Source organism: Monodon monoceros, unplaced genomic scaffold, assembly GCF_005190385.1.
Source record: "Monodon monoceros isolate NGI ecotype Baffin Bay Population unplaced genomic scaffold, NGI_Narwhal_1 Super_Scaffold_14, whole genome shotgun sequence".
Lineage (NCBI taxonomy): Eukaryota > Metazoa > Chordata > Mammalia > Artiodactyla > Monodontidae > Monodon > Monodon monoceros.
The window spans coordinates 62,813,196-62,841,139 of NW_021703770.1; the positions used below are offsets into that span (position 1 = coordinate 62,813,196).

General features: G+C 36.6%; 1 protein-coding gene across 1 annotated transcript in view; it reads right to left on the reverse strand.

Annotated features, from left to right (window-relative positions):
• CUNH8orf34 (chromosome unknown C8orf34 homolog) overlaps positions 1 to 27,944 on the reverse strand; it is a 332,018-nt gene that overhangs the window by 248,822 nt on the left and 55,252 nt on the right. The window contains 2 exon segments of the mRNA XM_029222885.1: positions 13,038 to 13,166; positions 26,327 to 26,458. Coding sequence (XP_029078718.1) covers positions 13,038 to 13,166; positions 26,327 to 26,458 — 261 coding nt within the window.

Consider the following 27,944-nt stretch of genomic DNA (forward strand, 5'->3'; position numbering starts at 1 on the left):
CCTTCTGTTTGAAGGATGTTGTGCTTATGGTTGCACACAGGCACTGTGGCCAGGCACTGGAGCAGGTGTGGCCAGCCCTCAGGTTTAGGACATAGGACAGAGGGAAGCTGGTGTCAAACCCCAGTGTTGTTTTGTTTTGTTTTGTTTTGATGTTGCCATGAGAAACTAGAGGGCAGGTCTTCACAAAAGCCATGAAGGCTCCCTTCCTGCCCAGTGTTAGAAGACAGGGATGTTGACAGCCCCTCTCTCACTGCAGCCACTAACACTTGCTCAGTCTCTCTCAGCTTCAGCACTTTGTTCACGGTCCTGTGTCAGAGCACTAAGCTCTATCTTCCCTTTCCTGAGAAGGTATGTGGGCTGAAGGTGGTTTCATTTTTCTGTTGCTTTTAGATTGTATATCTTTTTGTATGACAAAAACTATATTTTACACTTAACCAGATATATTTTTCACCCCAGGTGGGGGGTATTCTTTGTAAAAAATAAATAAAAGAAATAAAATAAAGGTTTTTTAAACGGCAAAAAGTTTGTTTTCTTGTCTCTGAGATGGTGTTGAAGAAGTTATTAGAAAGAAAATGTGTCCAAAAGAGTGTTCCCTCTACTTCACAATTCACATGGTTGAACACCCTGTAGAGAAACCATTTCCTATTGACCGTAATGAATACAGTCAGAATGTGGGTTGGTGGGGTGAAGAGGGAAGGAATTTGAGCTACATTGTCTTTTGTCCAATTCACCAAAGAACTGTAGTAGGATCTTCTGGTGGTCCAAGCTAGTTTTCTCCATCCATAGTTAATCATTACTAAATTCCTTCAACTTAGTTGAAGGGAGTGCATGAGGCTTATTTTGATTTCTGTTTTGTTTGATGAGCTCTTGAAATACAGGGAAATGAAGTTTGTGAAGGGATTTGGAAGGAAAGGGTTATGGGTCTCTTTCATAATTTGGTTTCATCATGGAGTTTATTCCAGTATAAGCCTGGTTTATATGCCAGAAGACATAATACAGGACTTAAGGATTTAGAGTTATGACCATCAAGTTATTTGAAGGCAGCTATCGTTTTTTATCTCCATAGCTCCCATTACAGTTCATATCCAAGCACATGATCATAACCCAGTAAATGTTTGCTGAATATTCAAACCAAGCCTCATTCCTTAGGATATGCTTCAAGTTTCTGTTACTTCCTTGTAGAGTAATAACAACAGACTGATGGCACAATTCCACCTCTAATTGAAATTATTTTTATTATTCCTAAAGGAGTGACTAGGAGTGACTAGTGATGAGAAACTCTGAGATGGCAGAGGTTAGCATACTTTCTGATTTCTGGTTCATTGAAACCTTTGCAGACAAATCTAGTCCTAGCCCTTATTTGGGGGTTGGCTTTTCTACGGACCTCCACATAATAATTCCAAACCTCAGGCTCCTGGAAGTTCATAAAATCAATGTAAATTGAACAGAAAGTAGGACTGAAAAGATTCTTTTCCACTTCAATCTTTGTCTGCATCTATCTTTCATTCTCAGCAGCTCTTTTGCTCTCTCCTGTCTCTGTCTGTTTTTCTTTACCAAGGTGTCAGTCTCTAGCTCTGCTGTCATGATGACTATCACCTTCCTGGGCCAAGAGACAAGGAAAATCCTTAAGTCCAAGGAAACACAGAAAATAAGAACAGACTGAAGCCAGCGTTCAGCAGACTCTAAAGCACAAGAAAGAATGAACTGGGTTGGAAGAGAAAATCTGAAAGTAGTCTCAAGAAAATGAACCTGAGTGAAGATCCCCTCTCTGCTTAGGTACGGAGTGTCTGTGGAGGACACTTTACCAGTTGCTCTATCATCTCAGTCCACTAAACTAGTAAATTAACCACACACAAAGTAGAAAAAATACTATGCCCTACTTCATCTCAACAAATGGCACCATTCTTCCCCTTGTAGATAAAACCAGAAACACAGGTGTATTCAAGATGAATTTTTCATAACAATATTCTATAAAATTCTTCTTTGGTAAAAACTGTTGGTAATTAAGAATTTTTACGTGTCACTACACTAAAACAGAGTCCGGCCATGACTTTGGGGGTTCGGTGACCTAAGCTTAACAATTATTCAGGAACTTGCTGTATTATGAAGGTACCTGATTCAACAATTCGGGGAGAGAACGTTTCATGAAGGTAGCATTGCAGCTGGGCAGCATCACTACTGAGTGAGTGTGGTGAAGAACTCTGAGATATTCTAGTGAGTCTACAGTAGGGAGTACCTGTGAGACAGGCAGATCCCACAGCTTTCTGAGCAATGATAAACATTTCTAGAGGTCTAGCATATCACACACTTATGAATATTTGGGTTTAAAAAATATATGAAATTATTCAGGCTCACCTGGAATAACTCAGATTTCAAGATAATGTAGGAATTTTATACAGTACCAAATGGTTTATGTAAACATATCAGTCCAGGTTATAGAAGCCAAATATATATTTCAAATGCTTATATTTACATTGATACAATTATTACAAAAATGTTCCTTTCCAATATGATTTCAAGATTAGAACTGAATATATTGTTTAAAAATTAATATTTAAAAGACTTAATCTATTTTAAAAGACAGAAAGGGCGAGTAGATACATAAAACAAAATTTTCTTTCTCATCCAAAATCATAAAAATTAGATATCTGGAATTAAATAACCCATCACCCAATTGTCTGAGATTTCTGAAACTCCCTTGATTATTTTTAACTTTCTGCATTAATGCCCTTGGCCCTGCAAAAAGAGTTTCCTCACTCAGTTTTTAGAAAGTTATCAGTTGGTCTTTAAATTTCTTTTACACCTCAGACTTATGAATCCATTATTCATAAAGATAGCAGCAATACTTCACCTATCTACAGTGTAGCCAAGAACTTGCAGGTAAGTTAGTCAAAAGGCCTTAATGACCTTGAATGGTCAAAATGCATGTCACACAGAACTTGAACCTCACTTGTGAACTAGCTCCCTACATCCTCTGTTCACTGTCCATTTTAGCAAGTATCAGAAGCTGTTTTGCAGGGCCAAGAAATTTTACCAATGGAAAATTAAGATGAAGAAAAAGGTTGCTATGAAGACATATTAAAGTATAAGAAGTGATGAGTCCCAGAATAAAGCTCAAACTAACTAAATGGGGAACTTGGTTTGGGGAAGAAATTATGCCTCTAATCGTTCTAAATGTCTGGTCTTACACATTTTTTCAGACACCTATTATTATATTTTCTTAACATTTAAATATTTTGATGATTTTTACCTAAGAATTTATCTAAACAAATACTATATACTGTATAATTCTTTAGGCTCTCTATTATCCATGTCAAATTGCCTAGGATATTATTCACTTTTTGTATTTCGATTTTAATCAAAGCTTAACCTGACTAAAAGCCATTGAAAGAATATTAAAGACACGCTTCTTTACAGAAGCAGGAAGCTCTAATGAGAACCATTCATACTGAGTAGCCAGGATATTTCTCCCAGTGCCAAGCAGAACATTCACAGCTATTCCCTGAGATGAGATTAACAACTTTTAGGCACTTCATTAACTCTCAAAATCCATCATATTTTAAAGTATATTTTAAAATTTTATAGAAACTGAGGGGCAGTGGGGAACAGAATATGCGAGAGAAAATACAGTGGGTTGCTACAATATGTTGTAAGGAAAGAAGGCCCAGGATTTGATTATGGGACTCTTGATGCATACCGGATCACATGGTCTTCCTAAAAGCCCAAGTGAGATTTTACAGGAGACATTGTCCTTTCAGAGTAGCCAAAGAGGCTTGGCTTAGGGCAGCAATGGTGTCCCAGATAGAAGTGGGCTTCTTGGAAATGAACAGGGGGAAATGAGTTCCTTCAGAAACTAAGCTTCTCTTCTAGATAAAGAGGCAAGGGCTCCCACAGGCATATCAGAGGTTGGTTCCTGATTCTGCTGTACTGCAAACCTATCTGGATACTTTCATTTGTGTCCTTCAACTTATGGGCCTTTCCATTTATTCCAACCCTCAGAGAGGTCTCAGTGGTATCAGAATTTCTTCCAAAACAGTTCTTACATTCCAAGCTGTGCTAGATCAAGTAAACAGGAGCAACCTGCTCCACCAAGATTTCCATTTCCCCAGGCATCAGGTTAGCCCTAGAGTTAGAATCAGGTGGTAGCTAAGAAAAATGAAAGTAGCAAATTTTCACGATTCTTTATAGCTTAGTCAATGTAATTCATTTCATGAGAGTAGATCAGAAAATTCATATGGTATAAACTGGAAGTAGCTATTTTCCAAAGTCTGACTCCCTATTGGAAAAAATCCCAATGATATCAGAATTGTAAAGACAGATTACCCCGATTCTTCCTTTTGCAAAAAGCCTATTTGATTTCATTTGGTCAAACCGATACATATTTATCACAGAACAAAATAAAAAATATAATAAAGGGAAAAGGAAAACAAGTCTCCACTCATAAATAATGATAACAGTTTCTTGTGAATTCTTCCAAATAATTTTTTGAGCATATAAAGGCATACATACAAATGCGGTATGCCTCTATATGCATATATAACACAAAATTAAAGGCAAACATACTATTTTGTTATCTGCTTTTTGTATAAAACTCTATTCTTATATTAGTAAATATTTTCTACAGTATCATTTTTAATGACTATAAAGTATACCATTGTGTGAATGTACCATGATTTCTTTATCCATTTTTCTTTCTCTAATAAAAGCTACTTAATTTCCAGCTTTTCCTATTATTGCAGGAAACAATGCAAGCACAGCTTGGAGATGGCTGCACACACAATGAATGTGTTTGCCATCTTTTTTTTTTTACCAAGTTATCTGCCACTTCGGACAGCTAGATTTTCTGAAATATTTTCTCTCCCTGATTTTTTGAAAGCATTCTACCTTGGTTTTCAACCTACCTGTCCGAAAATTCCTTTTCAGTGTCAACTAGATCACTTTTCTACCTGTATCTCAAATGTTAATGGTATGTGTTTGGGGGAGGGCTCTTTTTCCCTATATGCTAAAGATTACTGTACCTATATCCCTAATCAAATTTCTTCTCCAAACAGGCAATTTACACACACACGCACGCGCGCACACACACACACACACACACACACACTTGACTGCTGGGAACAGAGGAGGGCTATCCACACCATTTGGATGTACCAAAGGTGTTCGAAACAACATTCCTCCTCCACCCTCAAACCCTCTTGAATTCCTATCTGAGGCAGAGGCAGCACCCAGTCACCTTGATTATAAACAAAACCAAAAAACTAAAACAATCTAAGCACATCATTCTCTCTTTATCCTCACACCTCTTTCATATCAGTGAGTCTTAACCACATAATCTTCTACACTTCTTAAACCAGCGGTCCCCAATCTTTTTGCACCAGGGACTGGTCGCATGGAAGAATTTGTCCACGGATGCGGGGGGAGGGCGGGGATGGTCCAGGCGGTGATGCGAGTGACGGGGAGCGGGTGATGAGGTTTTGCTCGCTTGCCCACCGCTCACCTCCTGCCGTGCGGCCTGGCTGCTAACACGCAGCTGACCAGTACCAATACCTGTCTTAAACCATTCCCTCTTTTCTATCCCACAGCTACCGCTCTATTTCAGGCTCTCTTCATCTGGTTTTTGCCCTGAGACATGAACCATATCAATTCCATCTTCCACGTGGCACCAGAGTGATCGTTCGGAAACACAGGATCATCTTCACCCCCGACTCCCCTGCCACCTAGACTTCCACCTTCGTTGACTTTATTACTCACTTCACCCTTAACGCATCAACAATACAAAATTTTCTTCTTTCTCCGAAATGTTTGTGAATTTTCTTCCTTCTTTTTACACACATGCTTTTCTGTCAGGAACCTCCCACTTCATGACACATCTTCACTCTCCTTTTACCTTAGCTTTACCTTTTTATCCTTACAGACTCTACTCAGATATATTCTTCACCACGTTGGCCCTAAACCTCCTTGTTGAAGGCTCCCACACGTCTCCTTACAAGGCTTTGAAATTCTGCTTTTCACAACTCTCTCTCCTACTGAAAGGTAAACTTGAGGTCTGCATGCAATGAACAAACAATTACCACAACATCTGCTTCCATTTTCACTCATAGGCTATTAGTCCCTAACTCCTCAGGCTGTTTGTCAGAAAAGACTTTTGCGGGATGTTCACGATGGCTGAACTAAAAAAGTCATCTGTTATTTTTTTCTTGGCTGAGTCCAGATAGCTATTATCAGTCACAGAGCATAAATATCGTCCCCTGTTCTCCCAACAGCTGGGCTTTTTTCCTTGGAAAAGCTCCAGCCAGTGTTTCACATGAACTACAATCTGTAGACCAATGTCTAACTGGGCTAAAGATACTCATCCTATCATTGCCTTCCTTCGCAGAAAACTGCCAAAGGCAGCAAAGGCCTTAGGCTCAGAAAAGCCTCGGGTTCCTACTTGCTTACCTATCTGTTTAATTTAACAGACAGCCCACAGTTAAAGGCAAAGGTCTCAGCAAACAAATCAAATATATAATAACCAAAACCTATGTAATATGACATCAAAGGCCCACACTTAGAGAAGCAGAAGGTAGATCTGCAGTGAAGAAAGAGTAAGGGAGGGGTCACAGAGAAGATGGACCAGGAAGAAATGGAAGCAGAGGTGGCACTCGCTCAGCGAATTGTGACGGAATTATGCACTGATCACTGTGCTGCATGCTGGAGAGTCCAGGTGCCCCTGGACTCCCCGCAGCTCAGAGTTCAGAGAGCTGTGAAAGCAGATCACAGCATTTAAGCGCGTACAGAGAAAAGTATGGAAGCACAGAAAGAGGGGTACCAGATCCATTCCACAGAAAGACAGCAGCACTAAATCATCAAGTGGAATTTGAGCTGAGGCTAAAGAGAGGAGCAGAAATTAGCTTGGGGCAAGTGGGGGTGTGATTTCAGGGTACAGACACAGCGTAAGCAAATATATGAAATGCAGAAACATCAGTGAGTGTGAAAAACTTCCCTGTTACCGGTGCACAAGTGGCCTGATGATGAGTCATGAGAGATGATACTGGACACATGACTAAGGGTCAGAGCATGGAGCACCTTCTATGAGGTTTTTAAGGAGCCCTTGAACGTCTGCAACAAGTGGTGTCAAGTCTTCACTCTAGATCCATCCCACTGATTGCAGTGAGGGCTGTTTGGAGATACAGAGAAACAAGAGTGTGGACGGGAATGGTTATTCATGCTTCAAACTATTTCCGTATTTCTCCTGGGCTCACAAGCTAGACTACTTTCCCCAGCCTCCCTTGCAGTCAGTTGTAGAAGGTGGGTGATGTAATGTGAGCACTTCCACCTCTAGGCATGAGAAACCACCCCCATAATCCTCTATTGTCTCCTTCTGCTTTCAGGACCCTTGGATCAGGTGCTGAAGATAGGAGAATAACAGGATAGAACTGTCTGCAACCCTGGAACACTATATGGAGTGACTAAATACTTATACTGTATTGAGCCACAGAGATTTTGGCCATAAGACTCCCCTAACTTAGGGTCATGGTAATCCCTCCAGCCACAAGCTCAGTATGAGCAGGGACTGCACCTGTTTTTTCTGTCACGGGGCAGGAATGAAATGAAACAAAAGGAAACATGTTAAATGGATAAACCAATGGTCTGGTCAGTGGTGCTGAGTGTGAATTAGAGGGTGCTAATGCGGCAGAGAAGAAAATCATACCCAAGATAGAGGGAAAATATCAAGACTTGGAAATTAATTATTAACAGTTAGGGAGAAAGACGAGTCTAGAAGGGCTCCAGCCTGGCTGAACCAGTAACTGACGATGCCAACAGCTGAGACAACTCAGGAAGAAGGAAGGTCACAGTAAAGAAGGAGGTATGATCTGCTTAGATATACTGAATTTAGCACGGCAGTGGGATATCCACCATCTTGTATAAAAGCATACACAGTCTGGATGGGAAATACACTTATCTGAGTTAGTTGTGTAGGGGTGATAATTAAATCTCTGAGGGAGGATAAGGCTGGACACAGAGAGCATTTGAAAGAGCAGAGGCAGAGAATGAACTGTGGGAACAGCATTCATAGCGGCAGGAAAGAAAGAGAAGTGTCAGAATGAAACCTACAAGATATGATGTGGAGAGCATCCAGAAACGATCAAATGAGGGCCAAGTCCCAGAAACTCAAAGATCGGAGAGTTTGAAGGCAGACAAAGTAATCAACAGTGTTAAAACTACCAGAGCAATTCTGTAAGGTGAGGAAGAGTGTTCATTCAGTTTGACAACTTGGATTCAATTGGTGACCACAGTGAGAAAGGTCTGAGTAGAATGATGGGTGCAGTTATGTAACCGCACTGAGGAGTGAGGGCAAGAGGAGCAGGTGGAGACCGTGCGTGTTAACTGTTCCTTTTGAAACTTTGGATGAAAGAGGAAGAAGGAATTCTGTTGTGCCTCTGTCTGAAGTAACTCAACCTCAAGAGAAGGGCTTTTTTTTTTTTTTTTTTTTTTTTTTTTCTCGGTCTGCGGGGGCCTCTCCCGTTGCGGAGCACAGGCTCTGGACGCGCAGGATCAGCGGCCATGGCTCACGGGCCCAGCCGCTCCGCGGCACGTGGGATCCTCCCGGACCAGGGCGCGAACTCATGTCCCCTGCATCGGCAGGCGGCCTCTCAACCACTGCGCCACCAGGGAAGCCCTGAGAAGGGCTTTTGTGTGTGTTTGTTTTAACATTAGGTAGAGCTCTGGTGTTCGATAGGGGAGCCGCACGTGGCTAATGAACATTTGAAACATGGCTCGTCTGTGCTGAGGTGTGCTGTAGAATAAAATTCACACCGGATTTCTGAAGCCTCAGTATGAAAGAAAGAGAACATAAAATACCTCAATAATAATTTTTACATGGAATACAAATTAAACTGAAAATAATTTAGACACACTGGGTTAATATTTTAATAATTTTAATTTCTTTTTCCGTTTTTGAAATGTGCCTATTTGAACATATAAAATCACACATGTGGCTCATATTACATTTCTGTTGGGCAGCACTCAGCTGAAGCATGTTACAGGCTGTTAGGGATAAACAGTAATAACACTAATAGTATCTGTGGCAGGCAGAGTTCTAGGATGACTCCCAAGACACATACCTGTGCAGTCCTTTCCCTTTGAGTCTGCATGGTGGGACCACTGAAGATGAAAGGGTATCACTCTCTTGATTTAGTTACTAAACAGCTGACTAAGTAAATCAGAAGGAAGATGATCCTGGTGGCCCTGACCTAATCAGATGAGCCCTTTAAAAGAAGGCAAAGCTTCAGAGAGATGTGCCCCAGTGACTTCAAAGAAGAAACAGTGCGCTGTTGTTTCCAGAGGAGGAGGCCACGAGGCAAGGACCTGAGAATGGTCTCAGAACAGCCCCTGGCCAACAGCCAGTGAGAAAACAGGGATCGTACTGCTGCAAGAGCAACCTCTGAATTTGACCAACAACAAGAATGAGCTTAGAAGACTCCAAACCCAGGTGAGATCACAGCCCCAACCGGTACCTTAATTTCAGCCTGCCCAGACCCTGAGCACAGGACCCCGCTAACCCGCACCCATACTCCTGAGGCACAGAAATCGTAAAATAATAAATTTGTGCTCTTTAAAGCTGCTAAGTTTGTGGTAATTTGTTACACAATAATAGAAGCTGAATATTGTATCTAACATTTAATTAGCAATTATTTCATACCAGGTACCATACCAAGCACTTTAGATACAGCATCTCATGTGATAGTCACAAAACCTTTAGAAATAGTACCATGATTATTGCAATTTTACAGTAAAGGTGACACAAACACAGAGAGGTTAAGAAAGATTCCCAAGGTCACAAAACTAATAACTGGCATTATTCCAAGCCACTGAAGTTATTCTAACACGTATACCTTGAGGAGAGAATCACAGCATGAGGAGTGTCACAGTTCATGACTGACTTTATTAAGATAAAGCATTACATCGAGAGGTTTGCAAAAAGCCAGAAAGACAGCATGGTACAGTCTGCATAAGCTGACAGCTGTAGAGATGAGATAATTCTACCATTTTGAGGGATATAAATGATTTTTTGCTGTCAATCTCAACTAAATAACAAATACTTTAAAAGTATGTAACATCTTTCAGAAAGTAAAACTAAGATAAAGCAAAGACCAACCTTGCCAGAGAGAATTCTATCAGAGACTGTATGAAAATTAGGAGATCACTAAAAACTTTCAACCTTTCCTGTGACACAGGAGAAAAAGGTCCACAATAACAAGACAATGAACATTCCTTTTGACTATAACTGGAGAAAAGAGTCCATTCCCTAAGTCTTCCTAGTAAATAAAACAATGGTTAATAACGTTACCATTAGATTAGAGAAAGAGTTACCAAGCCACAGCCATTATAAGAGTCAAACAAGATCAAACAAGAATGAACAACATCCTCCTTCAGGAAGATGGAAGAACAGTTTGAGATTAAATAGCTCAGTTCTGGGCAGTGAGATCAGTACATAAACATCACCATCTCAGGTGAACTGATAACTGAGTAGTTAGATACATGCTGGGCCTAAGACAAGACGTTATATTAAATCTCAGCGAAAGTCACAGAAACTCAAGTCATCCAAGAAAGTAGCATCTTGTTCTAAAAGAGACTCAAAAAACATACAGAGAAATGAGCGACCCCTCCCTGTGTGACCAACTGCTCCCTTATGCCACATAAACACCACCACTACTGCCACAAAAAAAAGAGCCCCCTTAAAACGATCAATGAAGCCAAAAACAACTCTCCATCATACACATCACATACATAGATGCTGAATGTTACACTGTATTCTGGCCAAGCTACGGACTCACCCAACAACTTCTCTGGCCCTGACTCTGTCCCAAGAGTAATGTCCCAAACCTGCATCTCTTCTACTCTCCTGATCAACCACTACCCCAGCCATTTTATTTCTCCAGGCTTCCCTGCCTGCGTTAAATGAACCCCTGTCATAGCTCCCACTCGCTTCTGCTCAGACGACTCAGTTGCAAGCCCCCATCTAAGGCTAGGTTTTCCTGGGACAGACCACAGCGTGAACCTTGACACGTCTGCTACAGATCTGGACAAGTGCATCAAACTCCTTTATTTAAAAGTTTTGGTTAGTGGTCAAATGCTTTCTTACAAATTAACAATGATATAACAAGTATTTAAAAGGTAGTTGTCATGTTTTAAAGGACAAAAATTGACTAATACTATAAGTGAAGATGTGTAATAATTGGGCTTTTTCTTCAATCTTTTTTTAAACTCACGTTTATAGATAAATTGAGAGTCTATAAAGAGCCACAGACTCTGACCAAAGGGGTAAGACATACATACATATACACACATAAAGCCTTTGACATATTAATAGGTAAGGTTCTTTTCATGAACGTAATAATTAGCTGAAAACTCACTTTATCATTATTTGCTCCAATAGTAGATCTAGACAGAAGCAGGATTTTCTCGTACCCCAACCAAAGAGTTTCTACTAATGGCAAAATTACGAGACCCTATCATAAGTCAAGTTAACTTCTGAGACAGGTTCACTGCATAAAAGTCTAATAAAAAAGGCTCTAGTAAATTATAAATTAAGAAGTATGAAAAAATGAAATCTCTCTCTATATATAAAATTGTAATACAATAAAATATAGTATATAAATATATAATTACAGTATAATACAATATATAAACACACACACACATATATATACATATATATATAAACTTCTCCCAAAATATATACCAAGGGAAATTTCTAACTTTAAAAAATATCATGGGGGCTTCCCTGGTGGCTCAGTGGTTGAGAATCTGCCTGCCAATGCAGGGGACACGGGTTTGAGGCCTGGTCTAGGAAGATCCCACATGCCGCGGAGCAACTGGGCCCGTGAGCCACAATTACTGAGCCTGCGCGTCTGGAGCCAGTGCTCCGCAACAAGAGAGGCCATAATAGTGAGAGGCCCGTGCACCGCGATGAAGAGTGGCCCCCGCTTCGCCACAACTAGAGAAAGCCCTCGCACAGAAATGAAGACCCAACACAGCCATAAATTAATTAATTAATTTAAAAAAAAAAGTATCATGAAACTAGTAACACAACGCTATTTTACAAGACATACTGATCCTCAAATATAATCTACTACAATTTGCTAGTGTTCTATTTTCCATTTAAGAATCTTTAATATTCCATAATACCAGAAGAAAATTTTAGTGAGGCTATAGCATTAATACGCATCTAAAGGTGCCTAATTTTTAAAACTAAGCGCTACTTAGAACCAGAGAAAGATAGAAATACCTTGAACTCACTACTAAAACCATAAAATACATATGTATTTCTACATACACAATGCATTTATCAAATCAAAATATTTGTTTGTCTACTCTCACAACAATAACGTTTAAAAGTTTTTACTTGAAACGTATCATTTCAAACCTTCTCACCTATCAGAAGAGGGACACAGAATCATGTCTTCCTGACCTGGAGATGAGAGGACCAAGGCTCGTACAGGTTTAATGATTTACGTAATGTTATTCACCTCACAGGTGGCAGAGCAAAACTTCTGACCCAGGACCTAGGATTACAGATCATTGCTTTTACAAAAAGATATGTTGCTAGGTTCTGAGAGGATTCGAAGAAGAATCTGGCCCAGTCACTATCCTTAATTAGTTTAGAGACATCAGAAAGTCATGGAAGAAACAGGTACATGCATTAACTGGGATGACACAAAACAACAGGGTTCAAAAGAGAAGAACAAGTAAGGTACCATTAGGTGTCCAGCTCACCTGGGTAATGCACAAAGACACTGTAGAGAGACTGGAATCAAATAGCCATTGTGGGGAGGGGGTCTATAGCCCCTCCTACTCTATATAAACTAGTCTTCCCACGAATCCCTGTAACATGCAAGATCAGTCCTCATTTCCCATCTCACGCTCTTAGAACTCCTCAACCCCTCATGGAGTTATAATGAGGATGTTGGAAGTATGTTACTGGTAATAGTAATGAATGTTTCTACTTTAATATTGGTTAGGAATTCCAATTATAATGAAGTAAATAAACTTACTTCGAGAGAGATTCTCAAGGGCTTTTCCCAGTTTCTTGCTCTCTTGAAGGATGTGGTTCAATTCATCAAAATCACGGCTTTCTGGTTTAGTCCTCCAGTTCCACTTAGGATGATCTACTGACCTTGGCACTATGTTTAAAAAAAATGATTACTTCATAAGCATGCTACATAATGATAAAAACTTACTATTCATCATTACGTGAAAGACTGTATCAAGATCAGTGTACAGAATAAAAATGTTTGGAAATGGTTTTCTTGTGAGCAAACAGAGGGGAAGTTATGAAGCTGGGTTTTAAGACATGTTTTAACTGAACAAGTAAGGAAGTGTGACAGTGTTTATAGAACAAAGAAAATGCAGGTGCTGATGTAAAACTAATAATTTATATAAATCATGGAAAAACACAAGCAAAGTATATTTTCTATTATGTTTTAGCAGCTTAAAAAATAATTGCTACCTTCTTCATGAGCAATTAGTTAAATGTTTTTAAGACATTCTTGCTGTCTTCTGATAAAACAAAGAAGACTGAATACTTCTATTTACCTTCACTTTGCCTCAAATTCCCACTAAAATTACATTATGGTATTTTTCTTTTATCAAAGAATTGATTGAATAAAGAGAGAAGACATCATTAGGCAAGAAATAGCTACACATTTGTTTTTGGAAGATGCAAAATGAACTGAGTGGTAACTGGATTTAGCAAGGTAGAGAATACTGAAACCTAGTCCCTGAAGAGAGAGATGCCCCAAAAAAGTGGACATTTCATACCATTTAAACATGAAAGCATCAATCAAGGAGGACCAATGCCAAAATAATAAGGATATAAAAACATAATTGCCTTTCAGATTGGAAGGATCCATAAAATGTCCACAGCATAATGTAAGGCATATTATCTCAAAATTTTACAACAGTGGTAATAAAGAGAACATCTTTAAAAGCTTTCAGGGACAAAAATAGCAAATCAAATGGTCATCCGACTTCTCAATAGCAATGCTTAGCCCCAGAAGACACAGGAGAAATTCCTTCAAAATTCCAACTGAAGATCACTTCTAACTTTGAATTTTATATCCAATGAAAGAATCAATCAAGATACTTGTAAGGACTCAGAACTATATCTGGCAAGCGCTCTTTTACAGAAAGCTCCTAATGGAGGTGCTCCACCAAAATAAATAAGTAAACCCAAAACTGGAAAGACCTGAGATTCAGGAAACAGATAATCCCCCATAAGAAAAAGGAAAAGGTAAGCCTTGGGATGACGGTAAAGGATGGTCTCAGCAGAGAGCTGAGAAAAAGTCTGGAAACTAAGGAGTAAAGACTGGAGCAAGAGGACAAAGGACTACAGGAGAGAAGTCTCTAAAACCTCTTAAATGAAATAAAGTATAAAATATAAACTAAGACAAAAGACCACGATGTATTTAAGCATATTGAAAGTGTTTAATACATACTTTAAGGCAGGGTTTGGTGAAGCATTAGTGATGGGTACAGAGAAAGCAAAGCAAACAGAAAAACAAGCCAATTATTAATTCTGGAAACAAATTAACAGTTGGCTATTTTATGGCTCTACTGTGAAAAAGGCTAATTAACATAATCATGAAAAAATCAATGCAAAGTATACATTAACCAACATCTAAAGTAGCTGCCTGCCTGTACTATGAGAATGTGATGGGCCCTGTGTATAAAGCACAATGTCTTAGAAGGAAGTCAAGAGACAATGCCTCAAATTTAAAAACTGAAAGAGAACTATATAAGTATCTTGTATATTTACATATGTAGATCTGTGTACCAAAGGAAACATCTAAGAGTTAAAAGTGGTTCTACATTAAAAGCAGAACACGAGAAAAAGAAGGACGCCGTTGCCTTGTGGTACTAATTTGCTTTTTAAACCATATATATTTTTGTTTTGATTAAAATAAAATAATTTTTTAAAGTTTATATGGTATGGCTATAAGAAAGACAGTCTCAACCTACTGAAAATGTTTTTCTGCTACCTTTTTAAAAGTAATTCAGAAATATTTATTATAATAAAACATATACTGATCCTCTGACTCAGCAATCTTATTCTGTCTGGTAAATTATCATAAATAAATGAAAACACTCATACTTATGTATATATGTACAAGGTTGTTTATTTTATCGGAAAGTGCACGATATTTGTTTATTTCACCAAAAAGTTTGTGGTGGCAAAACTCTGGAAATAATGTAACTGTACTTCAACAGGGGAATAAATAAATTATAGCATATTCACACTATGGTACAGGTATGCACTTACGGAAAAGTATAACATAGATCTGAATTTATTTGCATGGAGATATGTCCGTAATACATTTTAAAATAATAGAAACAAGTTGCTTAAGAATGTGTACTGTACAGTTTAAAGCCAGTTTTATAAAGCAATTCAACTCACACATTTTATGTTAGTTTATACAAAGAAAAGGATGTAAAAGGATGCAAACTATTTCCGAGGGAGTGGACTTTGAGAGGGCTAAAGGGAGAGAGACTATCTTTCCACATGTCTCTATTTTTTTCATTGTCAAAATAAGTAAACATTACTTCTGTAATTTAAATAAATCTAAACTAAAAACATGCAGCTGCTTCCTCCATGTTTCTTTGTTTAAGGGACTCGGGGAAGGAGATGTCAGCTAACATCAACACACCAGTGTTCAAGTGTGGACAGTGGAAGCAGTGATTGTGATCAATGGTTTTAGAAAACACTTCCAGGCATATTGCTATTACGCCACAGGTCATTACCCAGGAGTTCCCGGGGGGACAAGCCCAGGCACAGGGAAGAGATCAGAAGAGGAGACAGAGAAAACTGTATTTGAACCAGATCCTTCAAAACATTTACTGGCACTTTTGTTAACCTTTTTTGAATAATTTCTCTGATCTGCATCATTACATTATCTAATTTTCCTGGAAATTACCATATCCTATTAAGATCTCATCAATTAACAAAAATAAGAACATAGGTTTTTAAAAAAAATCAGTCCCAATCAACCTCCCCAGATAATCATGTGACATGCCCCGCCGCCCACCCTAGCAGCCTTTGCAGAACTCCACCTGAATGTATCCACGTGGGCAAGCCCAGGTGAGACCAGCAGAACTGCCCAGCCCATTCACTGAACCGTGAGAAATTATAAATTGTTGTTTTAACCTACTGAGTTTAGGGGAGGTCATATACAGCACTACAGAGAAATGAAACGACACCCAAGCTCTTTTCCTCAGCAACTTTTGAGAGAAACTAAGACAAATTTATTTTTATATTTTTGTAGCTTTTGACAATTTGCTACACATGTGATACCCAACTTATCATAGGATCCAAATCTAGGACAAGGAAGGCCACAGTATAATCATGGTCTAATCAACTACACTGGATAATTTCAAAAGATGTTTCAGTAAATAATGGAAGGTGATTTGGGAAGTCATCAGCCCAATATACAGTCTCCAGATGAGAATCTCTAAAGGTTTCTGATGGATTAAAAACCTTGAGGGACTTCCCTGGTGGTCCAGTGGGTAAGACTCTACGCTCCCAGTGCAGGGGGCCTGGGCTCGATCCCTGGTCGAGGAACTAGATCCCACACGCATGCCGCAACTAAGAAGTTTGCATGCCGCAGCGAAGATCCTGCATGCCACAACTAAGACCCAGCACAGCCAAAATAAATATAAATAAATAAATATTAAACAAAACAAAAAACCTTGCTTAGGTCATACTTAGTATTAAAACTCAGGGCTACAGTTTAAATACATTTTCTACAAAATATCCTCAGGAGATATGGAAAACAGCAGAACAATATAAACAACATAATATGACCCATATGAGGTGAAAGAATCTGAGATTACGTACAACCTATAACATCACTGAGACAAAACTCACCCGCAAAGCAGGAGCCCATCCACAGCACCGTGTAGATGGGCATGCTCCATTCATTCATAAAGAGGTCACTACTTCACAAAGCAGCAGACTGTATATTGAACAGGGCCTATTTTGAACAATTCTTTATTATATTAATCAAATGCTGACTCACTGATACCTCCACCAATAATTTCCATCTGTGGGTTAACTAATAAATTTACCATTTCCTCCAAATAACTTTTGAGATACTATCTATCTATTTCTTTGGAACCAAAATAATTTCAATTATTTAGATCTTTCAACACTGTTTTCTAAAATTTAATAAATGCTAAAATTCCTTCCTGAAAGTTTCTCCCATTCTTTCATTTAAATATGCCGGGCGGTTCCCCAGTACTATAGATATACCTAAAATTGATAACTGAATTTATTACTTCATGTCTCCTGCCTTCTGCATTTCCATATTAGGACTTTTCAGACACTGTTTTGCCATCTTCATTCTCTCGTGTCTATGTAACTTGTGTTTTCTATACACATGCATGGTCTTTTCACTTCTTTCCTAAAATTTTAGCAAATATACGGCTATTCCTCTTTGTATGTGCTGTGCTAAATGCGCATAAATAAAATTACTGAGGACTGGTTTTAGTTTTTGGTTTTAACTGAAGCTAACGTACTTACCTCAATTTTCTCATCTGGATCACAAATTTGAAATAGCTATAAAAGAATCAGTGCACACTGTCATGCACAAGGGACTGACAGACAAATGCTCTGCTGGTTCTTTCTGCCAAGATCCTACTCATCATCCTCAACCACTCCACCAGGTAAATAGCAGAAATGCTTGAACCACAAAGGAAAAAACTTCATCGAACCCTATTTGTCATTATTTTTCCTCTATGACAAATCAAAATTGAAAATTAAAAACATAATATTATCTTGCAGATCTTTGTACCTATACCAGTTTGCACTGTGTAAGGTGCTTTTTTGTTATCTGAAAATGCACAGCTTCTAAACTGTTATCTCATGAGACTAGGACACATTTTAGCACTAATTAATCCTTAAATTCTCATTTACTCATTTATTCTCTCATTGGTATATAGCACAAAGCACTGTCCTAGGTTCTGGGAGTAAACCAGTGGGAATAAATGTAACAAAATTCCCTGCCCTCATGGGGATGACATTCTACAGGAGCTCACAATCTACTGGATAGGCTAACAGGTTATTTTGTTCTTCACTGGCCTAATTAATATATAGTATCTATTTTTAAGTAAGCTTTAGCAATAGAGATTTTTTAATGAATGTTAATGATATTTATCCCACATGAAAGTTAATGACTTAACATTATTGTCTTTTTTTCCTTTTGAGAACAATCACTTAGAAAACTTTTTATACGTATTACATAAATGTTTCTGCCAGACAATACTTCAGTTAAGGAAATATCCTTTTATTCTAAAAGTCCTTTTATTTAGTTTTGTTTTAAAATAAGAAATTGATGTAAAACTTTATCAAATACCATTCAAGTATTATTTGAGATGTCATATGACTTTTCTTACTTTATCAATTTGTATAATGTACCAACATACACCTAATGGTAGTCCCAAAAAGGAGAAGAAAGAATATTTGAAGAAATAATGATCGAAAGATATTCCATGAGAACAGAAACCAAAGAGAGCAGGGGTGGCTATACTAGTATCAGACAAAACAGACTTTAAGACAAAACTTGTTACAAAACAAAGAATATCATATATTGATAAAAGGGTCAATCAGTCAAGAAGATTTAACAATTATTTAACATATACACACCTAACAACAGAGACCCCAAATACATGAATCAAAAACATTGACGTAACTGAGGGTATAGAGTTCTACAACAATAGTTGGAGACTCTTAATACTTCACTGTCAATAATGGATAGAACAACTAAACAGATCAATAAGAAAACAGAGTACTTGAACAACACTATAAACCAATTAGATCTAATAGACATATAGAGAAAAATACACAGAATAACAGCCATACATATTCTTCCAAGTGCACATGGCACAATCTCTAGTATAGACCATATGTCAGGCCACTAAATAAGTCTCAATAAGTTTTAAAATATTTAAATCATAACAGTATCTTCTCTGGCCACAATGGAATGAATTGGAAAGAAAAAGAAAAACCAGAAAATTCACAAACATGAGAAAATTAAACAACACACTCTTAAACAACCAATGGGTGAAAGAAGAAATCCAAAAGGAAATTAGAAAATATCTTGAGACAAATGAAAATGAAAACACAACATACCAAAATTTATAGGACACAGCAAAAGTGGTGCTCAGATGGGAATTTATAATTGTAAAGCCCACATTAAAAAGCAAGAAACATCTTATACCAATAACTGATCTTTATACCTTAAAGAAGTAGAAAAAGAAGAGCAAACTAAACTCAACCTAGCAGAAGGAAGTAAATCATAAATATTAGAACAGAGATAAGTGAAATAGAAGAAACAAATGTAACAGAGAAAATCAACAAAACCAAAAGTTGATTCTTAAGAAAAATTTTAAAAATTAACAAGCCTTTAGCTAGATTAACTAAGAAAAAAGGGAAAAGACTCAAATTACTAAAATCAGAAATGTAATCAAGTCTGTAACCTACAAACTTTACAGAAATGTTTTTAAAAGGGATTATAAGAGAATATTATGAATATTTAATGCCAATAAACTGGACAATCTAGATGAAATGGAAAAATTCCTAGAAACAAACAAACTACCAAAAGCTACTCAAGAATAAACAAAAGATTTATAATAAGTAAAGACACGGAATCGATGATCAACAACCTCACAACAAACAAAGTCAAGCACAGGACAAGGTAGCTTCATTGGTGAATTCTACCAAACATTTAAAGAAGAACTGACACCAATTCTTCTCAAACACTTCCAAAAAAACAGAAAAGGAGGGAATACATCTAAACTCATTCTATAAAGCCAGCACTGCCCTGACACAAAAGACAAAGATATGACAAGAAAACTACATACCAATATCTCTTCTGAATACAGATGAAAAGATCCTCAACAAAATAGTAGCAAATCAAATTCAGCAGCATATTAAAATGATTATGGAAACACGAAAGACCTGAAGAGCCAAAGCAATTCTGAGGAAGAAAATGGAGCTGGAGGAATCAGGCTCCAGGACTTCAGACTATACTACAAAGCTACAGTAATCAACACAGTATGGTACTGGCACAGAAACAGAAATATAGATCAATGCAACAGGACAGAAAGCCCAGAAATAAACCCACGCACCTATGGTCAATTAATCTACAACAAAGGAGGCAAGAACATACAGTGGAGAAAGACAGTCTCTTTAATAAGTGTGCTGGGAACACTGGAAAGCTACATGTAAATGAATGAAATTAGAATATTCTCTAAAACACAAATAAACTCAAAATGGATTAAAGACCTAAATGTGAGGCTGGATACTATAAAACTCTTAGAGGAAAACATAGGAAGAATACTCTTTGACATAAATCGCAGCAATATCTTTTTGGATCCACCTCCTAGAGTAATGAAAATAAAAACAAAAATAAACAAATGGGACCTAATGAAACGTAAAAGCTTTTGCACAGCAAAGGAAACCATAAAGAAAACAAAAAGACAACCCACAGAATGGGAGAATATATTTGCAAACGGAGCTACCGACAAGGGATTAATCTCCAAAATATACAAACAGCTCATGCAGTTCAACATCAAAAAAACAAACAACCCAATAAAAAAATGGGAAGAAGATCTAAATAAACATTTTACCAAAGAAGACATACAGGTGGCCAAAAAGCCCATGAAAAGATGCTCAACATCACTAATTATTAGAGAAATGCAAATCAAAACTACAATGAGGTATCACCTCACGCTGGCCAGAATGGCCATCAACAAAAAGTCTACAAACAATAAATGCTGGAGAAGGTGTAGAGAAAAGGGAACCTTCCTACGCTGTTGGTGGGAATGTAAATTGGTACAACCACTATGGAGAACAGTATGGAGGTTCCTTAAAAAACTAAAAATAGAGCTACCATATGATCCAGCATTCCCACTCCTGGGCATATATCCACAGAAAACCATAATTCGAAAAGATACATGTACCCCAATGTTCATAGCAGCACTATTTACAATAGCCAAGACATGGAAGCAACCTAAGTGTCCATCGACAGAGAAAAGGATAAAGAAGATGTGGTACGTATATACAATGGAATATTACTCAGCCATAAAAAAGAATGGAATAATGCCATTTGCAGCAACATGGATGGACCTAGAGATGATCATACTAAATGGAGTAAGTCAGACAGAGAAAGACAAATATCATATGATATCACTTATATGTGGAATCTAAAAAGATGGTACAAATGAACTATTTACAAAACAGAAACAGACTCACAGACTTGGAAAACAAACTTATGGTTACCAAAGGGGAAAGGTGGGGGGAGGGATAATTAGGAGTTTGGGATTAACATATACACACTACTATATATAAAATAGATAATCAACAAGGACCTACTGTATAGCACAGGGAACTCTACTCAATATTCTGTAATAACCTATACGGGAAAAGAATCTGAAAACGAATGGATATATGTATATATATAACTGAATCACTTTGCTGTACACCTGAAACTAACACAACACTGTAAATCAACTATACCCTATATAAAATAAAAATCAAATTTAAAAAAGTATTTATAAGCTGTTCCCATGCAATAAAAACTAAAACTAATAAGTGAACTCATTAAAAAAAAGGATTAAACATCATGACCAAGTGGGATTTATCCATGAATGCAAAAGTTATTTAACATAAGAAAATAATCGGTATAATAATTATGTTAATATAATCAATTTTTAAATGAATGATTATTTTGATTGATGGAGAAAAAGGCTTTTGACAAAATTCAACATTCTGTCATAATAAAAGCTCCCAATAAACTAGGAGTAGAAGGGAATGTCTTCAATATGATAGAAGACATTTATGAAAACCTCACAGCTAATATCATGTAGATCAGTAAAATACTAAAATTTTCCCCTTAAGATGAGGAGCAAGAAAGGATGCCTGTTTTCATCACTTCTATTCAATACTATTAAAATTTCTATCCAGACCAAGTAGGCAAGAAAAAGATATAAACAGCATTCAAATTGGAAAAGGAAAAGGAAAACTATCTCTACTTGCAGACGGCATGAACTTATATGTAGAACAGCCTAAAGAATCCACAAAAACATGGTTGCAGCTAATAACAAGCTCAGCAAAGTTGCAGGATATAAGATCAATACTTGAAAATCGGTTGTATTTCTAAACACTACCAATGAACAATTGGAAAAAGAAAATAAGAAACAATTCCATTTACAATAGCATACAAAAGAATAAAATACTTAGGTATAAACTTAACCAAGAAGGTGCTAGTCTAGTACACTGAGAAGTACAAAACACTGTTCAAAGAAATTAAAGAAGACAAATAAATGTAAAGGCATCCCATGTTCATGAATTGGAATCCTTAACAATGTTGAGATCACAATAATCCCAAAATGATCTATTAAGAGAATGTATTTCCTATTAAAATCTTGATGACCTTCTTTAGCAGAAATGGAAAAGCTGATCCTAAATATCATACGGAATTGCAAAGGACCCTGGATAGCCTAAATAATGTTGAGAAAGAAAAACAAAGGTCAAGTACTCACACTTTCCAATTTTAAAACTCATTATAAAGCTTCTGTAATAAAAAGTGTGGTACTTATATAAGGATAGGCATATAGAATAGTGAAATAGAACTGGGAGTATAGAAATAAATACATTCATTGCCAACTGCTTTTCAACAAGGGTGCCAAGAACATCATTTAATGAGTAAAAAATACTATTTTCAATAAATGATGCTGTCCAACAAATGGACAACTCAATATCCACATATAAAAGAATGAATTTAGACCCCCTACCTTACATCATAAACAGAAACTAACTCAAAATGAATCGAAGACCTAAATTTAAGAACTAAAACTATGAAACTCTTAGAAGAAAACATAGGGGTAAATATTTATGGTCTTGGATTAGGCAAGGGTTGACACCAAAAGCACAAGAAAAAAAGAGAGAGAGAGAGAGAGAGAAATAGATAAATTGGGATTCATCAAAATTACTAACATGCATATTAAAGAATACTATCAAGAAAGTGAAAAGACAATCTACAGAATGAGAGAAAATATCTGTAAATCATATATCTGATAAGGGTGTAGGATCAGAATATATAAAGAACTCTTGAGACTCAAGGAAAAAAAGAGTAACAACTTACTTTAAAAAATAAACCAAGGACCTGAATAGATATTTCTCCAAAGAAGATATACATATGGCCAAGAAGAACATGAAAGGATGCTCAACATCATTACTTATCACAGAAATGCAAATCAAAACAACAGTGAGATACCACTTCACACCCATTTGGATGGTATAATATTTTTGTTATAAATAGAAAAAAACAAATGTTGGTGAGAATGTGAGGAAACTGAAAACCTCTTACATTGCTGGTGGGAATGTAAAATAGTACAGCCTTCATAAAAAACAACTGGCAGTTCTCCCAAAAGTTTGAACATACAACATGACCCAGCAGCAATTCTACTTCAAGGTATATACTCAAAATAATGGATAATGAGTGTTCAAACAGTTACTTGAGCATGAATGTTTATAGCAGCACGATTCATGATAGCAAAATGTAGAAACAACCAAAATACCCTACAATAGATGGATGGATAAACAAAATGTGGTATATCTATACAATGGAATGTTATTCAGCCACAAAAAAGGAATGAAGTTCTGATACCTGCTGCAATGGGAATGAACCGTGAAAATATGAATATTATGCTGGGTAAAATAAGCCAAACACAAAAAGATCACACATTATATGATTCTATTAATATGAAATAACTAAAATAGGTAAATTTACAGAAACAGAAAGCAAGTTCCCAGAGGCTGGTGGGAGGTAGAAATGTTGAGTGACTGTTTGTTACAGAGTTTCCTTTTCTGATGATGAAATGTTTTGGAACTAGAAAGAGGTTAGGGTAGCACAGTATTTTGAATGTACTAAATGCCACTGAATTGTACATTTTAAAATGGTTAATTTTTGTTATGCTAATTTAACCTAAAAAAAAGCATTTTAGAGTGATTTGTTATGAAGCCATGGTAACTAGAACATCTCTAAAACTTCTTTGCCTCTCCGAGGTCACAAAGATATATTTGTATGTTTTATTTTAGAAGTTTCATTGTTTTTGTTTCCATCTTTAAGTCTATGACCCATCTCAGATTGATTTTCAGTATGAATTAAGGTAGAGATCAACTTGTGTGTATTTTCCATATGAATGTTCAATGTTGAAGGGATTTTTCTTTTCCTACTGTATTGCTTAGATGTCCTTATGGAAAATCATTTGACCTCATATGTAGGTCTATTTTTAGACTCTTTATTAAATTCAATTGATCTATTTGTCCATCCTTTCACCAAAATCACACTGTCTTGATAACTGTAGTTCTATAAGACTTGAAGTCAGGTAGGGTAAATTCTCCAAACTACTTCATGTTTTTCAAGATTGCTTTAGATAATCATGGTTCTTTCCCTTTCCAAATCAATTTAAAATAATACTGTCAATTTCCATGGGTCAAATACCTGCTAGATTTTGGATAGGGATTGTACTTATTTCAATAGGAGATTGTTATTTATTTCTGTTCTTTTCTTGCCTTTGTTTGGGGAGAATAAATCAAAAAATTTGGGGCATCCTATTTTAATAAATTTATTAACTTTTTATTTATGCTTTTTTGTGCTTCTTTTTAGTGGTGCTTTACATATTACAATATACAGCTTTAACTTACCATGGTCTATGTTCAAAAGATATTCTATTACTTCAGGAATAATTTATGTTTCAACAATACATTTCCAGTCAGTAACTCTGAATCCTATAATCTTATTGTCATGTATAAATATCTCTACATATATTATTAAACATTCATGATACTTTGTTATTAATTTCCTTTAAAGAGCTAACAGTCCGATGGAACCAGAAGTTGAGAGTAGGTCACCTGAACAGAAAAAGATATCAGATGCCAGTCCACCAGTAACATTTTGTGGCTACACAGCATCCCATAAATAGCAAAGGCTCTGCAAAATGAAAGACCTTACAGAATTCTACCCTCAAGGTGATGCGATCCAGGACTCAGCCCTTTAAAATAAGCCCCTAGGGTTATGGATTTATCACTGGGAGAGGGGGAGAGAGACAGATAGAAAGACATTTCCAAGGATAGAAAGGGAAATGTGAGACTGAGGACTGACTGATTTCATTTTTCATTTATTCCTTTACATTTTATTCATTTAACACTTATTAATTGAGCCAGGAACTGTACTGGACATTACTGGGAATATGGTTGTGAACAACACTTTTAAATTTTAAACTTGCATATTTTTTTAAATGCTGGGACCAAATTTTATAAACCAAACTGGTGAAGCAGGATAATTTAGCTACAATCATAATTTTAAAAGAACATTTGTAGTTTGTAGTACTTCACATAATTCTCACAAGAACTTTGTGGTTGATACAATACTTTTTATGAGTACCACCATATAAATAAAGAAACTCAAGGAGTTAATTTCAGTCATTTTCACAAATGACCCAAATTCACATTCCAGTTAGCACATAATGATTTTTCAAAATTTTCAAACAAAAATAAATATTTTCTACCTATTCCTTTTCCTGTTTAAATTAAAATCAAACATCTCACTCTGTAACAACCACAAGAAACTGATGTGTAAGAACAGCTTTCAAGCTCTCGTCTTCCAAGAATAACTGACTTGCTACAAGATCCTAAGCTACATGACATGTTTATGCGTACGTGGTGGTAACAGAGCACTGGAAAAACTTAGTGGCTAGAAAGGCAGTGGGAAAGGAGGAGAGGCATTGAGAGAGAAGGGGTACTTATCATCGTGGGAGAGAGTAAATATACAAGCTTCAGTAATAAATGGGTAGGGCCTCAGAGAGATCCTGGGTGAAGGATTTTTTTTAAAAAATTTGTTAAATGTTTTGAACAGAAATCTTCTTTGCTTTCCCTCTAAAATATTTAATTTGCTTTTATGTCCTTTATTAAATGTAGGGTTGGTATTGCTCTGAATGTGATAAAACACTGCAACTATTCATGAGAGGCAAGGGACCTGCTCCACGCAGTTTACATTCTTAAAAGAATATTATACTCAAAAAGATCTAAATCAATTACATATGCTTGAGAATATGAGTAGCTATATATAAATAAAGCTCCATGTTAATGCTGAAACAAATGTGAAATTCATTAGAACAGCCAGAATATCAGATAAAAAATTTGGCTTCAATTCTTACCTTTTCTTCATTTTACTAACACACACTTACATACATTAAGTAATATATGAATGACAAACTTCCTTACATGATTTTGATTCTGGTGATGGTGGAGAAATACTAGACACAGCAAGGTCGCTTTTTGACTTTTTAGGCTTCTTTGCATTTAACTGCCAAGGTTTATCATAGTTTCTGAATTCCTTTCTTGTTCCTTTATGTTCTGTTAAAACAAAAAAAAATACATATAAAAATAGTAGTGATTTCATGATTGGTCAAAAACTAAATCCATGAAGTAATTAGATATACCTGGCAAAAGCTATGTCACCTCATATCAAAATAATGCAAATGTCCCAAAGTATTACTTGCTTTATTTCTCCTGTAAATTTGTTTTGAATTTGATATGAATTAGCTTATATATTAATATGGTTAAGATCATGTTAAACTGGGAAATTATTTGAAAGTCTTTTTAAGGCACAGATTACTTAAAATAACACTGTATAAATGGGCGTCATGGAATAAAGCCTTGTATTCTGTTGTAAATAAAAATAGCTAAACGTTAAAGTAAATTTTACTCATTTGATGCTACCTTATCTGTATTCACTATAGCACATAAAACCACTGGTGCTCACCTACACTTCCTCCATAGTATCCCTCATTTTTTCCACTGTTCTGTTCAAGAAAGAGTAGTTCAACCACCTTTACTGAAAGCTGTAGTTCCCCTTCAAAGGTGGTCAGTGTCATACCAACTTCCAAATGAAATGATCTTTCCAGGAGTTCATCTCTCTTAACTTCTTCGCATTCCATATTTTTAGACAGACTTATATTGTGGAATTTTTTCTTCTCTTATTCTCAGGGCATTACATTCTCCTCATCCCCATATCACCTATCTAACTGTTCCTTCTCTGTCTTATTCATGCTTCCTTATCTTTCATCTGTATGACATTCCTTGGTTTCCTTCTGCCTTCTTGTTTAAATTTAAACAGCTTCAAATCATCTCAGCTCTATGGATGACTCATAAATCTTTCTCTGACTACCCACTTATAAATACCAAGTAGACATCATGAAATATTATAGGGATTCCGCAAATTTTCATGTTAAGTTTGTACTTAATGAGCTGTTGTCCAATTCTTCTACTTCCAACATCCCATTAAATATCAAAAGAGGCATAAATATTCTAAAACACTGGGAACAGAAATATTGGTCTATATTCTGCCAGAACCCAGGAAGTATTTCCATACATAGAATTAAGACAAAAGATCGGCATATCAGAAAGAGACTGAAAAATTTCTAGACATCCACAATGCTTGCCCCTAGCTCAGATTCATCGCCTTATATTGTTTCACAGTCTATCAGAATTTGTCGTTTTACATACAAACTAGAACCGTACTTTCTTCTAGTGCAACACAGCTAAAAGAACAAAGAATCATGGACACAAAACACAGCATCTCATGATACAAAGAAAAACTAAAAGGAGCCAGAAACAATGATATATTGGATTTTGTGGCTTTTTAAATTCTCCACTATTGGAAAGAAAAACAAATCCACATTAATTTAAATATTCCAGCAATGATATTGTTCTTATTTGGTTGGTTAAAAAGAGATGAGAAACAGAAAGTCACTTGTCAGTCTAGCAGAGACCTACAGGATTTGACTGATACTGGAAATTTTAGTAGCAACCATGATTTCACCTGTCTCCCCCAAATTTT